The sequence below is a fragment of the Oryza glaberrima genome, chromosome 1 (genome assembly GCF_000147395.1).
Source record: "Oryza glaberrima chromosome 1, OglaRS2, whole genome shotgun sequence".
NCBI lineage: Eukaryota > Viridiplantae > Streptophyta > Magnoliopsida > Poales > Poaceae > Oryza > Oryza glaberrima.
The window spans coordinates 39,164,633-39,180,569 of NC_068326.1; the positions used below are offsets into that span (position 1 = coordinate 39,164,633).

Below are 15,937 nucleotides of genomic sequence, written 5' to 3' on the forward strand. Positions count from 1 at the left end.
TCCCAATCTAATTCAACACATGACCAAGAGATATGAAATCATTTTACATGTAAATGTGGTGACACATTGCCAACCTCACTTTTGAGAAGATGGCCTTACACATATATTCAGTTACTCAGACCTGAATGGCAAGTTGAGATTGTAATACTAATATCGAAATTCCATCCAACCACAGCCGGATCAACAAATGAAATAAATGGCCATCCAAAATTGTTTCGCCAAGATCACATCGGTAAAGTCCAACATTCTACAAGTGTTCCAGAATCTCGCCGCAAAATAACGTACATACGTTCTCCTGCATACAGAGTGCAACTGACCTTCCATTATATATGAAGAAATTGACGGTGCAACCAGATTGGATATTCGAGTGTTACATTACAAAGTTGATGCCAACACAAAATTTTCATCACCCAGTGCCCCTTCGCCAAAAATGTCGCAACAAAATCTAACCCACCGGAGCTCAGCTTAGCTCGCCTTAGTGTAGTTTACGGCGTTTCTCGTCCCGTGTATATGGGGATTTTGGGATGCACCGCCGCTGCATCCCTAGTTGAGAAATACATCAGCAGAATGCAGAACACAATATGCCTTCTCTGCTCAGGAACGACACCTCAAGCTACATGCAGCTGCCTGGAAGGCGATCAATTTCTATCCTTTCTTTTACCGGTTAAGGAGCCACCATTATGTTCTGCTCGCCTCTGCTCACATCCGTGAGATGCCTCGGTGGGAGATACATCCTGGACAACCCCGTTTGCTGCAGGAGCTTCATGGGGATGTTTGCAGTGCCCTGTCCTATCAATACAAAGCCAAATCCTAGCTCTGTCATCACCAGATTTCTCCTCCATAGGCACATGCCAAGATCCCATCTCCGATTCCTACGATGAAGATTACATCAGAAACAACAGATAGCAAGCTCTAAAGATGCCTGTAGCCCGGTTACTTACCTGAATCTCCGAAGAATATGGGGGTGGCATCATAAGCACCGCCTTTCCTTTACTAAAAGTGTACTTGACCTAAACAATTGGAATGAGATAAACAAAATCAACAATTAAGCAGGAATGGTAATATCCAATACGTGAAGCAGTTTCACTATGTTACAACAGGATAAAGGACCAGCATCTGTTTACATGGTTTTAAGTTTAACTTGGCACTCAACCTTTTCTAAATCAGGGTTCTGTGGTAATAAATTATGCAGAAAGAATGGCCAGTATGTTAAATAAAAAGAATTGCAGAGCACACCTGATGCCGTTGCTTCCACTTGGGGAAAAAAGATGACCCCAAGAGCTCAAATATGTGATCTCTCATTTCATCATTAGTCACAAGCAAACAATTCAATCTAATCGCCGCATATAGCCAATACCTGAAAAAGTGCATATCGTACTGTTAGCAACATCGATGAAATGAAACACAAGTGCATCAAACTGGAGGCTGATGGGTGAAATATCCAACATATTACCTAATTGTACATATTAATCAATGAATGCACAAGTACAATATAAGGTACCCCCAAAAAAAAATGCAAGTGCACCCAAGACTAGAGACTGAAGAGCATTACCAGTCATCATTTGACCCAATTGGTGAAGTGTACAATGCCCCGTTCGCTCTCCAGGTTTCAATCAGGTGTCTATTAGATGCATTTTCCATAAGCTTGGCAATGCGTTTATTATGTAATACGACAAGTGGCCATTTACCATTATATCTATCCCGTAGCTCTGTTACAACAGCGTCCAGCTGCTCTATATTAAGGATGACAGATAGGAAAAGCATTAGTACCACATTACTTCACTGATAACATTGATAGGTCAAAGTACATTGAAAGATGGAGTTCAGACCTGAGTCAAACTAAAGCCACCCTCTGCAAAATTTTGTTGATAAAGTGCAATATTTGCACCATCAACTATAGCTTCATATGCTCCATGTCCTTCCAACCACTCCTATAAAGTCATAGCACTCAACTTGTAAGGAAGAAAACATGTGTTCCAAATTTATAAATGGATTATTACCTAGAGGAAGTGTTCTAAAAGACGGCTCTAGGCGCTGCTTAGGCACCAGGTAGCCGCCGTGATTAGGCATTAGATGCTGCATTAGGCGGCTGAACTAACTTGGGTGGTGCTTTATTGCTATTTTAGTGTTATATAGTCTAATTTGTATGGAATATGCCTGCTAATTTCTTGGATTTGACTAGTTGATCTGACCTAGGCACCCGCTAGGCACCTACTAGGCGCTAGAGGCAAGCGAAGAATAAAAATAAGTATCTGAATCATATTCTGACTTGCACCTAGAAACACATGCATGAGGTATCTTACATTCTTAGGAAGGTGAATGCAATGCTTAACTCATAAGGGAAGTTTCAAATAATGATTAAACACAGGACAAGTTACCTGGGCAAGGAACTACTGAGCAGACAGTGCTCAAATACACAGCAGCATTTAAATCTCTAAAAGGGGTGAAACCCAATATAGATAAATCAGCTGAGAACTATTAGGTTAGGCCACAATGAAGCATCAAATGGTTTTTTGAACAAAGCAGGGAAACAGACCGATGGGCTTACATCTCTGACTTCAATTTTTCTAAGTTGTTATGATCATTGAGCCCACAATGCCATGCTAGATTGAATAGACCAAGCAAAACGAGTGATATTCCTATCACACTTAATAGTAAATCAATTGAAGTCAGTAAAATCAACTAGTTCCATATACCAAGCTAGATATGGATACAGGTTAACACTACAAAAGGGCAGAGGATACGCACCTGAAACTGGCTGAAATTTGTTTTGGTCTCCCTCTGAAGGGCCAGACTGGCAACAGAATCGGCGAACCTCTGTGTCTCCTCGACATCAATGTCAACACATGCTAGACGGCAACCACACCCCTCACACTGGCCATCTCCTCCAACTCTTACTCGCTGCACAGTCCAAGGGCCGGACCCAAGCCATCCAAGCCGATGGCACCCGCCACCATTGGCCACAATGGCGTCCTTCACATTACAAGCATCCCACTCGGCCTTACCCGCCATTGCCGCCTTATCGCTCCGAAACCAACCCTCCAGCACCTCCGCAGTCTCCTCGCCGACACAATCCACCGTGCGGCTCAGCTTGTGCATATACTCATACACCTTGTCTGCGTCCCCTGCCTTGGCGCTGACATCAAAGAGCGCGGCTATCTCGGGCTCCTCGGGGGCAACAGCAGAGGCCTCCATGTGGGCGTCGACGGCGTAGGCCTTCCCGGCGTCCCCCGCGCGGCGGAACGCGGCGAGCACGGGGCTGTACGAGCGGAGGCGCGGGGCGACGCCGTACTTGTCCCTCATGGTGGCCACGAGGTCGAAGGCCTCGTCGGCGGCCGCGGGGTTGGAGGCATCGGAGGCGGTGACGCGGGCGAGCGAGGTGATGGTGGCCTCGGAGGGGGAGGCCCCGGAGCCGAGCATGTGGGAGAAGACGCGGCGGGCGGCGGCGGCGGCGTTGGGGAGCGAGTCGGCGTCGGCGGTGGCGAGGAGGTGGAAGAGCTGGTTGTACTGGTGGGCGAGGAGGCGCGGGGCGTCGGGGCCGGAGAGGGTGGTGTCGAAGGCGGCCATGGCGGCGGCGGCGTCGCCACGGCGGGTGCAGTCGGTGAGGGTGCGGGAGAGGTCGGAGTTGGGGCCCTTGGAGCCACGGCGCGGGCGGCGGCGCGCCGGGGAGGAGGCGCCGGCGGCGGTGGCCATGTGGGTGGTGGTGGGGTGGAGTGGTGGAGGAGGAGGAAGAACCCTAATTAGCGGGGTGGGTTTGGAGGTGGAGGTGGTTAGCGGCCATAGGCCCATAGGCCGCGTTAGCCCATGCCTCATCGGTACCTCACCTCCATGCCTCGCCTCGCCGCGTGACAACGGGAGAAGGAAAGCTTCGCGAAGACGCCGAGCCGTCGATTCGAGAGATGGGAGCCATGGATGTAAGGATCGACGGTCCGTATATACCAAGATGAACGAAAATCGGAGTCCTTTCCATCTATAAGCAAAATATGGAAATACAAAAACTCTATATCACAATCTTCTTTAACTAGATTTTTGGAATTCATATTGTCGATGTTTTCTTTTAGTTGATTTGTGTGGACCCCAACCACTGAGAGGCAACACCATGCGCCGACTGGTCATCACTTGGTTTACGGTTTACAGTTCGTCATTTGTAAGGGATAGAATGATGGATTAGCGTTTTTCAAACTTTCAAATGGTGTGAATTTTTTTTAAAAAAACCTTTTATGTACATAAATTTCTTGAAATACTGTTTCAAATACATTTTCAACTTACAAGTTAATTTGTTCGTTTGTACTTATCACTTTTTTTTATTTAAACTTTTCTAAGTTTATCAAATTTGTAGAAAAATATAGCGATATTTTTAACTCAAAACAAGCATGTTACCAAAATTGATGTTACATTTAACAAATTTGGTGTTACACATATTCATAAATTTTTATATAAAGTTAGTTAAGTCTAATTAGTTTGACTAAAAAAAATAAAAGTAACTTATAATATGAAATTGAGAGAGTAGCTATTTAGGCTTTAACCATTCAACACGAAAGAACAAATAACGGATGGATTACAGTAATTTCCCACATTTTCTTTTGTTTTCATTGTTTGGCACTAGAGAATCGAACACAACAGAAAATAGTGAACATATGCTCCAGTATAATTGTGTGTTATTTCATCTTTAACATAAAATTTGTGTGCTCTCAGATATCAAATAACATATCACGTTGGTGATCAGTATATATGTAGCCCCTGAACTTAAAAACAAATTAACTTATTCCGGTGTTTAGCTCTATTGTTGTTTAAGAAATTAATAGATCAGAGCTCCCAGCGATGAAGGTCGTTGAAGCAAGCTTAGTTGGCCGTGCCAGTGACCATGGAGATGCCGGCGCGGCGGCCGAACCTGGCGACGGCGCAGTCGGTGGAGAAGATGTCAGAGACGACGTAGCTGGGAGCACCGCCCATCACCGGCATGCTGGCGCTGACGCTGAGCTTGTTGACGTAGTCGGAGCGGTAGGTCTGGCCGAGGACGCCATGGACATCGTCGGAGAGGTCGTAGAACTTGAAGCCGAGGTCGAGGTGGGCGAGGCTGTCCTCCTCGGTGACGCCGTAGTTGTGGATGCGGGAGTCCTGCTCGGTGATGGGCACCACGTTGGCCATGATGTCGAGCACGCCGGCGAGCTGCACCCTCACGGCGTTGGTGGCGGCGGTCCTGGTGACGGTGAGGCCTGGAACGGCGGCGGACTCCCAGCGCGCGCCGAGCTCGGCGGGGACGTCGACGGGCGCGCCGTCGAACGCGAGCTCGAGGCGGTCGACGTCGCTGCTCCACTTGGCGGTCTTGAGGGCGCCCATGTAGAGGCGGTGGTCGGCGAAGCGGATGCCGAGGGCCTGGATCCAGGTGAAGTCGCGGCTCATGGCCGGGTTGCGCTTGCCGATGAAGTGGGCGTTGATGTGCAGGTCGGCGTCGGAGACGATGCAGAAGTCCTGGTCCTTCTTGCCGTGGAAGTAGAAGTTGTTGCCGTCGCCGCCGGTGAACCGAGGGTCGCCGCACGACACGCCGGGGTAGAAGTCGCACACTTTGAAAATCAAATAATTTCACACAGAGAATCACGCGATGTCACGATCGATCAGTAGTTCAAATGAATTGCAACTAGCTAGCTAGTGATGCTCACTGCAGAAGGTCTTGCAGCCGGGACACATGACGATGCACTGGTTGGGGCAGCGCTTGTCGCACTTGGCCATGCAGACGGCCTTGTTGCCATTGGAGTCGGTGCAGGAGAGCTGCTGGTCCCTCTTGCCGAACCTGCCGGGGTTGATGACGTGGTAGTTGCTTGGCAGCCTCGGCGACGACGGCGCCTGCGCGGCGGCGCACACCACCACCAACAGGGCAGCCGCCGCAGCAACCACCGCGGCGCCCCGTGCCATCGATCGCTACCTCGTTGGCTAGCTAAGCTTCAGAAATCGATCGATCAAACGAGGAGGTAGCTAGGATGAGATGAGGAGGACATGGGGAGGCGCCAATTTATAGGCAGCGGAGCGGAGCGCGGGCGCGATGGATTGGGGTTGGATCTGAAGCCGGTGCGGCGCGCGCGTGGTGGTGAAGCGATGCATATGCATGCGTTGGGTAAGGGTTGCCTAGCTCGGCGACGCACGCATTATGCACATGTAAATGCATGGGGAGTGGATTTTCATCACTCGAGGGGAAGGATATCCCCTCGTTATTTGCATGTTAACTAAATAGTTATGAAAAAAAATTAAGAAGATATATTAACATGTAATATATCACTTCACAAACATGCAAGTTTAAATTCAATTTCTACACCTCGCAACGAAAAAAACAAATTAAACTACAACTAGTTAACGCATATTCACAGTCAAATTTGTTTTTTTTTCATTGCGAGGTGTAGAAGTAGAATTTGAATTTGCATATTTGTAGAGTGATATATCACATATTAATTACATATTCTCAAATTCTTTTAATTTTTTTCATAAACATTTGAATGACATGCAAATAACGAGGGAATATTCCCGAGGGATGAAAATAGTTTTCCAACATGCATGCACCAATGCAAAAAAAAAAAGATTATTTCTTTTGTTTTGCTGTACACACGTACAAGGGCACAGTACGGTGCATGGTGTGCGTTGAGTGGCATCTATCTCGATCGGTTAGAGGCTGCGATGCACGTAAAGCGGCTAGCTACTAGCAGCATCGCTTCAAATGCTTGCATCTGCATGCGTGATAACCTATATTATTGTTCTGCACATCACAACACGTTACAAGCATGCAGCTGCCACCTGATGATCGATCGATCGAGGACCTCCCTGCGATGCTACTCGATCGATCATACACCCTTCTCTGCTGTTGTGCACCACACGCTACACCGTATCAAACGTACGTACTCCCTCCTTTCTTAAATGTTTAACGCCGTTAATTTTTTTAAACATATTTGACCATTCGTCTTATTCAAAAACTTTTATAAAATGGGTAAAACTATATGTATACATAAAAATATATTTAATAATGGGTCAAAAAGAAATAATAATTACTTAAATTTTTTTGAACGAACGGTCAAATATTTTTAAAAAAGTCAACGGTGTCAAATATTTTGAGATGGAGGGAGTATCACATTAAAAAATCAATTATTGATTCACTGTAGCAGCACCGCGAACGCATGGGGTATCCGGCCATCCAACGGCAGAGCATGCTCGTTGACCGTCGGATCGATCGGCACTCGGCAAATACATGGATCAGATCGATTTATACCATGTCCTGCAACAAGGAGACTTTGCACAAACTTCGATCTAATATTGGTCGACGACGTACGACTAAATCCTCTCATCAGCATCAGACCCCTTCTCTCTAATAATCTTCACATAGCCCAATTTGTTTTATCTACTCTCGTCAATCCATACTTTGCAAATGAGCACTACTACAAAACTCTTACAAACAAAGCTATCAACCAATTGAATTTATTTTCGAGAATCAACCATTCAAATTAATTAGATACTCCATCCTTTTCACTTATAAGTCATTTTGATATTTTAAGTCAAACTTCATGAAAGTTTAACCAAGTTTGTATGAAAACATATATAATAACACAAATTAGTTTCATTACATATAACATTGAACATATTTGATAATTTTTTTTTTGAAAATATTGCTATATTTTTTCTATAAATCTAGTCAGATATAAAATAAGTTTGACTTAGAAAAAAATCAAACAACTTATAATATGAAATGGAGATGGTAGTAGTTAATAGGAATCTAGATTCAATCACAACATACCACATTAGTGTTACTAAAAGTTTTATATGCATAGACTTTCCTTTGTGCATCCTATATTATCATTGGAATTCTCAAAATTAAAAATAATACTTATATACTTAATTCACTGGTTAATATTACTTTTTCGAGTTATAATGGAATAGATTAAAATAGACCAAGTGTACCACAGTTTGTTGGTTGGTCTAGTTAACTAAACATAATTCATGCTATATATCGAATATATCATACATAACTACGTGGGTCGGTCAATTGGGGAAATGAGTTAAGCCAGGCTTAAACAAGGTCAAACTTACTAGCATAACGTCTACTTCGGCACCTATTTTTTTAGATATAGGATTTAAAACTCGGTATTTACATCAATAAGGATATACACAACAGGTAAAAAAAAAATCACTGAATAGGCAATTAGTTTGAAAAAAAAGGAGAAGCAGTAGCAAGAGCAACGCCTTCCCTTGGCGGTTTGGTGGTTTGTAGGAGTAGCATGTTAGGAGATATGAAGAGTAGGCTTAACGGTAATGTGAGCATGCTTAGTGCTTTCGGCAAAACAGCTCTATGGCCTGTCCACGTCAGCAAAATCAGGGAAGCAGAACCAATTACTGTGTGATTTTATCTGGTATTGCATTGGTAGATGAGGGTGTTCAATAACCATTTTTTAAGTTTTTTAATAATAGATTAAAACCGGCGTTTGGATGTACACAGCCAAGCCATTTTTTAAGTTAAGGGATTTTTTAAGTTAAGGCATGGTTGATCATCCTTAGTGAGTCTCGCTCCTCATGGTGAACCCTACGACATAGATCGGTGTGCACGGGTTGATGGCTAAGTTATATGTAGGGAGCAAATATAATTTTCTATTTCATACATAAGTAAATAGAACAATATATGTATGGCAAAATATAATGATCCATGATAATTAACATATTCAATCATCGTCACTATATTCATTCAATATTTAGTTTGACGAAATAATTGTTGAACAATAACAATGATGGTTGTACACCCATCATTTGTGGGAGGGATGAAGAGATTATATTATCCTTGTGTCAATTTGATCATCTCTTGGTGATCGATCTTCCTGTTAAAATTATTCCCGGCTCTCATGATATCTTGGCCAAACATCAGAATGCAGACGGCACACGCACCCTTTGTCGAAGGCAACACTCTTTAACTGGCCCTGGCGGTGACCATGGAGATGCTGGCGCGGCGGCCGAACCTGGCGACGGCGCAGTCGGTGGAGAAGATGTCGGAGGCGACGTAGCTCGGCGCGCCGCCCATGACCGGCATGCTGGCGCTGACGCTGAGCTTGTTGACGTAGTCGGAGCGGTAGGTCTGGCCGAGCACGCCGTGGACGTCGTCGGAGAGGTCGTAGAACTTGAAGCCGATGTCGAGGTGAGCGAGGCTGTCCTCCTCGGTGACGCCATAGTTGTGGATGCGGGAGTCCTGCTCGGTGATGGGCACCACGTTGGCCATGATGTCGAACACGCCGGCAAGCTGCACCCTCACGGCGTTGGTGGCGGCGGTCCTGATGACGGTGAGGCCGGGAACAGCGGCGGACTCCCAGCGCGCGCCGAGCTCGGCTGGGACGTCGACGGGCGCGCCGTCGAAGGCGAGCTCGAGGCGGTCGACGTCGCTGTTCCACTTGGCGGTCTTAAGGGCACCGATGTAGAGGCGGTGGTCGGCGAAGCGGATGCCGAGGGCCTGGATCCAGGTGAAGTCACGGCTCATGGTGGGGTTGCGCTTGCCGATGAAGTGGGCGTTGATGTGCAGGTCGGCGTCGGAGACGATGCAGAAGTCGTGGTCCTTCTTGCCGTGGAAGTAGAAGTTGTTGCCGTCGCCGCCGGTGAAGCGAGGGTCGCCGCACGACACGCCCGGGTAGAAGTCGCACACTTGAACATTGAACATTGTCAGAGAATGAGAGAATTACATTGCTGATCAACCGATTCATCAGTAGACCATGAAATGGATTATGTACATAGCTAGTGAAGTGGTGATGCTTACTGCAGAAGGTCTTGCAGCTGGGGCACATGACGATGCACTGGTTGGGGCAGCGCTTGTCGCACTTGGCCATGCATCCTTTCTTCTTCCCCTGGGTGTCGTCGCACGACAGCTGCTGGTCTCTCTTCCCCCCCATGTGACCCGGGTTGATCACATGGTAATTGGGCGGCAGTTTCGGCGACGGCGGCTGCGCCTGGACCGCCGCGATGGCGCACACGGCCACCAAGACGGCGAGCGCGCCGACGAGCTGCCGATCCATGGCGATTCAATGGATGGAGATGTGCTTCAACCTCTGTGACTAGCTCTGTGTTGCCAGCTGTTGTTGTTGTTGTTGTTGTTGTTGTGACTTGTGAGGATTCAGGACAAGAGAAGGTGTTCATTTATAGGGATCGCAAGTGCAGCTGGAGGAATGAATCGATGAGTGACCGCCGGTGATGTCGTCGGCTTCGGCTCTCTCCGGCTGGCCGGCGGCGCGGCCGTGGCGGTGAAGCCACCTGCATGACATCTGAGAATCCAACACTTTGCGTTCACTCTGAACTATGCATGATCTTGCTAGCGTACGAATCGAAAACGTCGTCCTAGGATCGAGGTCAACAGTAATAATATAAAGAAATTAAGCTAGCTGGTTCTTGTATGGCTTCATGCTTAATTTGCTTCCTTTCTTCCAACAATGGACACGGTTTTACGTTTTTTTTTTCCTTCTAGCTAGTTCCTTAAGTTCTACTGCAATTAGTTGATTCAGCTAGTAGCAAACATAATAAAGGAAGTAAGCTTGGCTTATGGACCTGAAAGCTGTTTACCTTTTTTTCCATCCTAATCAAGCCCCTGGTCAACTCCATTTTGATCTACACTTAATTCTTATCTTCAGATATTATGTTCCTAAATATTACTGGCTCAATGCACGGACCTCTGTTCTTCAGTAAAGCCAAATTACCCAACATGCATGCTCGATCACACACACACACACGTTGTTGTTATCGTTTCATATAGAACAGTATAGTAGTTAACTAATTGTAAATTGTGATGAGATTTCTCATCAGTAAACCAGCCAAGCAAGAACGGATGGTACACAAGTTTGTAACAGAGTTTGCTGATGGCAAATTTGGTGGCGTGGCTTGCTCGAAAAGCTGGACAAAGTACTCCACATGCAGGCTGCAGCTAAGCTAGCAAATATTCAGACGCACGCAATGCGTCATGCGCGCTCCTGAAGACCTGAAGCTAGATACGGCAGCTGCTGGGAGCTTGCTGATTTGCCACGACGACGTATCGAACGGCCAGCTGCCTTCGCCGCGACGCCGCCTGGCCGGTCGCCATGGCACTGCACCACGAGGCGCTCGCTTCACCACCACGCGCGCCGGCTCGCCGGCAGTCTTCCCTGTCGAGCACCATGCATGCATTCTACCTGATGGATGGATCATCTCCATTGCCAGTCCAGTGAAATGCCGGCCTAGCTATAAATACGCGCCTAGCTCTCATAGCCATCTTCCTCACCACCGATCGATCCAACTTAAACCAAATTTACTGTACGTTGACCACCAGCTAGCTAGCTTAGCTAGCGACGATGGCCCGGGCATACATGGCTGTCGCCGTGGCCCTCTTCTTGGTGGTGGTGTGCGCCGCCGTCTCCGAGGCCGCGAAGCCGCCGGCGTCGCATCCCAGGCTGCCGCCCAACTACCACATGATCAACCCGGGGAGCTCGGGCTTGGGCAAGAGGGACCAGGAGCTGTCGTGCGCCGACACCAAGGGCAAGAAGAAAGGATGCATGGCCAAGTGTGACAAGCGCTGCCCCAACCAGTGCATCGTCATGTGCCCCAGCTGCAAGACCTTCTGCAGTAAGCATCACTAGCTATGTACATAATCCATTTGCATGTTCTACTGATCAATCGGTTGATCAAGTAATGTAATTCTCTCATTCTCTGACAATGTTCAATGTTCAAGTGTGCGATTTCTATCCCGGCGTGTCGTGCGGTGACCCGCGGTTCACCGGCGGCGACGGCAACAACTTCTACTTCCACGGCAAGAAGGACCACGACTTCTGCATCGTCTCCGACGCCGACCTGCACATCAACGCCCACTTCATCGGCAAGCGCAACCCCACCATGAGCCGCGACTTCACCTGGATCCAGGCCCTCGGCATCCGCTTCGCCGACCACCGCCTCTACATGGGCGCCCTCAAGACCGCCAAGTGGAACAGCGACGTCGACCGCCTCGAGCTCGCCTTCGACGGCGCGCCCATCGACGTTCCAGCTCAGCTCGGCGCGCGCTGGGAGTCCGCCGCCGTTCCAGGCCTCACCGTCACCAGGACCGCCGCCACCAACGCCGTGAGGGTGCAGCTCGCCGGCGTGTTCGACATCATGGCCAACGTGGTGCCCATCACCGAGCATGACTCGCGCATCCACAACTATGGCGTCACCGAGGAGGACAGCCTCGCGCACCTTGACCTCGGCTTCAAGTTCTACGACCTCTCCGACGACGTCCATGGCGTGCTTGGCCAGACCTACCGCTCCGACTACGTCAACAAGCTCAGCGTCAGCGCCAGCATGCCGGTGATGGGCGGCGCGCCTAGCTACGTCGCCTCAGACATCTTCTCCACCGACTGCTCTGTCGCCAGGTTCGGCCACCGCGCAGGCATCACCATGGTCACTGCCAGGGCCAGTTAAATTTGCTTGTATGCTTCAAGCTTGATCGTTGACAGCTCTTATCGTGTACCCAAACAAGCATTAATAGAGCTAGACACTGGAATAAGTTTATTTTCAGGTTGAGGGAAACATACCAGTCATGCAATCAGTATAGGACTCAAATCATTTGATATTCGCACCGTCTCGTGCCGGTTTGTTAATGTTAAAAAATAATTTGATATTTGTGATCACATAAAAATCCTGCAATTTAAATTTCATATGTATAAAAATAACCGATACATGGAATATACTCCTTTATCTTACTTTTATTTTTCTTTTCTCTAGAAAAAGTTGAAATCGAATAAAAAAGTGACACAAGAAAAAAATGCTTAGGCTTAATTCTTTTAAGATAATGTATCATATTATTAAAACAGATTATTTGCTCCATACTTCGGAAAATACATTTTCTTAAAAGAACACATGGAAAAAGAAAAAAAAAAGAAAAGGTTTAGCCACCGTGGCTGATGAGTTCGTGACCGATCCCAAATCCAGTCTCCACCGCGCGTTCCAACTACCGGAATCGAATCCATCTCTCTGGTCTCTAGTTAGAGTTTTTAAGGGTGCCCGCGAACCCCCGATGTGAATCGATTGAGGGGATCTCCATGCATCCATCGAAACACTTGCCTCCTTAGTCCTCACCTAGCACTGCCGCCTCCCCTGACCAGCGTGTTGTCCCCAGAAAACCATCCTCACCACCCCCTGCCCCTCCATTACCTCCCAACCCAGAAAATCGTAATCCCCGTGTCCTTGTCATAGTTGCGACACTGTCACCAACCGCTGGGAAGTCATCGTTGCTGATGAGTTACCACCTCCTCCCTTTCTCCCTGTCCTCCTCGTTTGGAGCTTGAGGACGACTCGGCCATAGAGCTGGTGACTGGACACTAGCAATTCCCAATCAAATATTATATAATCCATAATTTAGTTTGAACACGAGACATCCACATGAAAACATATGATTTATTTGAATAGTGGGAATGGTGGATCACGGCCCGTCCACATTTCAAAAAATGTAGTTAGTATTTTTTTTATAGAAAAAGTTCAATTTGGCTCCCTTAACATAAGTCAGATTTGATTCATTTCCCTCAACTTCATAAGCCATAATACCGGATATATCGACCCCTCCAACTATTAATACCAACACAAACGACTTAGATCCAGTTTAAATATTTTGGCTCTTAAAGTCATTTTGTATCGGTTTTAACAATTGGAGTCATTTTGGCTCTTAGAGTCATTTTGTATCCGTTTTAACGGTTGAGAGGTATGAATCAAATCATACTGATATTTGAAGGAGCCAGATTAGACCTTTTCTTAGTTTTCTCACACATAGAAATGTCGGAATGGACGTGCAGCCCAGCCCAGTAGGCCGCAAACAAAACAGGGAGTGCATGCTTAAACCCAACTTGGATTCTCACGTATATTGTCATTTAGTATGTACTCCTTCCCTCTCAAAGTATAAGGGTTTTCTTTTGTTAGACTTAGTTGAGACACATTTTTATAGTATAATACGTATAGCACCCTTGTCACCGCCACTGTACGTAGGTCAACGATGAAATCTAGCTATCTAAGGACGTTTCCCCTGCCCAGGATAGATGCATATTGCGTAGAGCTGAATCCATGCAGGCATTGCATGGGCCGGTAACATGCACTTTAATTAATCTGGGGACTTCGTTGCTAGCGAGTATATATGTAGCATACGCGGTCTTCAAAAAAGGCAAAGTATGTAGCACGTAGCTTGTAAACTCGACCACCACGACGACCATAGCTCTACCTAGCTTCAACTCTACTACCAATTAGTAGTAGCAAACGTACCATAGATGCATATGTACTGTCACTTTGTCTTCCCCTACGCCACTTCCCACTGAAGCCACTTCACCCTCAATTAAGCCCAGGCCGGCGTCTTCTTTCCATCTTCCCATAAGAACCCTACCCCCCATGTACATTTGATCCTCAACTCCGATCCATCGATCGATCAGCAACTAAGTAGCTAGCAGCCAAACAATCATCCTAGCTAGGCTGATTGATCCAAGCTAGCTTCGTCGTACGTGCAGCGCATCAGCCTAGCTAGCTAGCAATGGCGGCTCTGGTGCAGGTGGTGGCGGTGGCGCTTGCGCTGTGGTGCTGCGGCGCCGCCGTCGTGGCGTCCGCCGCGGCGTCGAGCCCGCCGCTGGTGTCGCCGAAGGCGAAGCCCGGCGTGCGGCCGAAGCTCCCGCCCAAGACGAAGCTGACCACCATCACCTTCAGCCCCCACCACAAGCGCGACTACCAGGTCACCTGCACCAACACCGGCCGCCGTCCCTGCGTCGTCTCCTGCCCTTCCAACTGCCCCAACAAGTGCCTCGTCGCCTGCGCCTACTGCCTCACCTTCTGCAGTACGCACGCACATTATATATTTCGATTATTCATCCTTCGTTTCCAATTGGAATATTGATATATGTATGAACTCTCTGTCATGTCAGTGTGCGATCTGTTCCCCGGCACGTCGTGCGGCGACCCACGGTTCACCGGCGCCGACGGCAACACCTTCTACTTCCACGGCAAGAAGGAGCAGGACTTCTGCATCGTCACCGACGCCGACCTGCACATCAACGCCCACTTCATCGGCAACCACAACCCGGCCATGAAGCGTGACTTCACCTGGATCCAGTCCCTCGGCATCAGCTTCGGCGACCATCGCCTCTACATCGGCGCGCGCCGGGCCGCCGAGTGGGACGACGACGAGGACCACGTCCAGATCACCTTCGACGGCGAGCCCGTCAACGTCGACGCCGCCAAGGGCGCCCACTGGGTCTCCGCCGCCCTGCCCTCGCTCTCCGTCTCCCGCACCGACACCGCCAACGCCGTCGCCGTCGAGCTCGACGGCGTCTTCGCCATCACCGCCAACGCCGTCCCCATCACCGACGACGACTCCCGGATCCACCACTACGGCAAGACCGCCAAGGACACCCTCGTCCACCTCGACCTCGGCTACAAGTTCCACGCCCTCTCCGGCGACGTCGACGGCGTGCTCGGCCAGACCTACCGCCCCACCTACGCCAACAGGCTCAACATCACCGCCAAGATGCCCATCATGGGCGGCGCCGACAAGTACCGCTCCTCGGGCCTCTTCTCGCCGGACTGCGCCGTCTCCAGGTTCCACCGCCGCCGCACCGCCGGAGACCATGTCGCCCTCGGTTTTGCCTCGTAAATCGTCGATCACTCGTCTACTCCAACCAAGTGAGATACGATCGATCGACTATGAAATAAATCGACACTGATCAGTACGTACGTATATACATACTCGTGCACCACGTCAAAGCAAGAAATAATATTCTCATTATGTGGATGGTGCATTGATTAATTCCAAAATTTTATTGACTATTATTATGGAGCTCTTTCGATTGAACAAGGAGTAATAAGGATTCTTGATTTGTTTTGATGAAAATGTGTCACATTCATAACTTTGTTCCATTATTTTTTAATTAGTCTATCGATCAGATTAATATATTACCTAATT

General features: G+C 48.1%; 5 protein-coding genes across 5 annotated transcripts; 2 read left to right on the forward strand and 3 right to left on the reverse strand.

The window, feature by feature from the left end:
* Nucleotides 1-6: 6 nt before the first annotated feature.
* Nucleotides 7-3,832, reverse strand: LOC127784204 (proteinaceous RNase P 2). Its single transcript, XM_052311397.1, has 6 exons — nucleotides 2,749-3,832; nucleotides 1,830-1,931; nucleotides 1,553-1,728; nucleotides 1,237-1,357; nucleotides 942-1,010; nucleotides 7-872 (listed from the first exon to the last, which is right to left on the reverse strand). The coding sequence occupies exons 1-6, from the start codon at nucleotides 3,811-3,813 to the stop codon at nucleotides 639-641; spliced, it is 1,767 nt and encodes a 588-aa protein (XP_052167357.1). The 5' UTR covers nucleotides 3,814-3,832; the 3' UTR covers nucleotides 7-638.
* An 817-nt stretch (nucleotides 3,833-4,649) lies between these two features.
* On the reverse strand, nucleotides 4,650-5,963 carry LOC127759806 (uncharacterized). Its single transcript, XM_052284032.1, has 2 exons — nucleotides 5,661-5,963; nucleotides 4,650-5,564 (listed from the first exon to the last, which is right to left on the reverse strand). The coding sequence occupies exons 1-2, from the start codon at nucleotides 5,911-5,913 to the stop codon at nucleotides 4,843-4,845; spliced, it is 975 nt and encodes a 324-aa protein (XP_052139992.1). The 5' UTR covers nucleotides 5,914-5,963; the 3' UTR covers nucleotides 4,650-4,842.
* A 2,749-nt stretch (nucleotides 5,964-8,712) lies between these two features.
* Nucleotides 8,713-10,096, reverse strand: LOC127759805 (uncharacterized). The gene is made up of 2 exons (XM_052284031.1): nucleotides 9,770-10,096; nucleotides 8,713-9,657 (listed from the first exon to the last, which is right to left on the reverse strand). The coding sequence occupies exons 1-2, from the start codon at nucleotides 10,023-10,025 to the stop codon at nucleotides 8,936-8,938; spliced, it is 978 nt and encodes a 325-aa protein (XP_052139991.1). The 5' UTR covers nucleotides 10,026-10,096; the 3' UTR covers nucleotides 8,713-8,935.
* Nucleotides 10,097-11,272: 1,176 nt separating this feature from the next.
* Nucleotides 11,273-12,638, forward strand: LOC127760132 (uncharacterized). The gene is made up of 2 exons (XM_052284346.1): nucleotides 11,273-11,598; nucleotides 11,705-12,638. Exons 1-2 carry the CDS (start codon nucleotides 11,328-11,330, stop codon nucleotides 12,424-12,426), a joined length of 993 nt encoding a protein of 330 aa, XP_052140306.1. The 5' UTR covers nucleotides 11,273-11,327; the 3' UTR covers nucleotides 12,427-12,638.
* A 1,775-nt stretch (nucleotides 12,639-14,413) lies between these two features.
* LOC127760180 (uncharacterized) lies at nucleotides 14,414-15,834 on the forward strand. Its single transcript, XM_052284399.1, has 2 exons — nucleotides 14,414-14,813; nucleotides 14,901-15,834. The coding sequence occupies exons 1-2, from the start codon at nucleotides 14,516-14,518 to the stop codon at nucleotides 15,626-15,628; spliced, it is 1,026 nt and encodes a 341-aa protein (XP_052140359.1). The 5' UTR covers nucleotides 14,414-14,515; the 3' UTR covers nucleotides 15,629-15,834.
* Nucleotides 15,835-15,937: the final 103 nt, after the last annotated feature.

Coding starts and splice junctions, on each gene's coding strand:
- LOC127784204 (XM_052311397.1), bottom strand. CDS start 3,813: ATGAGGCATGGGCTAACGCGGCCTATGGGCCTATGGCCGCTAACCACC. Junction 1,729..1,829: donor GTGGCTTTAGTTTGACTCAG/GTCTGAACTCCA, acceptor AATATAGAGCAG/CTGGACGCTGTTGTAACAGA. Junction 873..941: donor CATATTCTTCGGAGATTCAG/GTAAGTAACCGG, acceptor TCTTCATCGTAG/GAATCGGAGATGGGATCTTG.
- LOC127759806 (XM_052284032.1), bottom strand. CDS start 5,913: ATGGCACGGGGCGCCGCGGTGGTTGCTGCGGCGGCTGCCCTGTTGGTG. Junction 5,565..5,660: donor CGGCTGCAAGACCTTCTGCA/GTGAGCATCACT, acceptor TGATTTTCAAAG/TGTGCGACTTCTACCCCGGC.
- LOC127760180 (XM_052284399.1), top strand. CDS start 14,516: ATGGCGGCTCTGGTGCAGGTGGTGGCGGTGGCGCTTGCGCTGTGGTGC. Junction 14,814..14,900: donor CTACTGCCTCACCTTCTGCA/GTACGCACGCAC, acceptor CTGTCATGTCAG/TGTGCGATCTGTTCCCCGGC.
- LOC127760132 (XM_052284346.1), top strand. CDS start 11,328: ATGGCCCGGGCATACATGGCTGTCGCCGTGGCCCTCTTCTTGGTGGTG. Junction 11,599..11,704: donor CAGCTGCAAGACCTTCTGCA/GTAAGCATCACT, acceptor TCAATGTTCAAG/TGTGCGATTTCTATCCCGGC.
- LOC127759805 (XM_052284031.1), bottom strand. CDS start 10,025: ATGGATCGGCAGCTCGTCGGCGCGCTCGCCGTCTTGGTGGCCGTGTGC. Junction 9,658..9,769: donor CAGCTGCAAGACCTTCTGCA/GTAAGCATCACC, acceptor TCAATGTTCAAG/TGTGCGACTTCTACCCGGGC.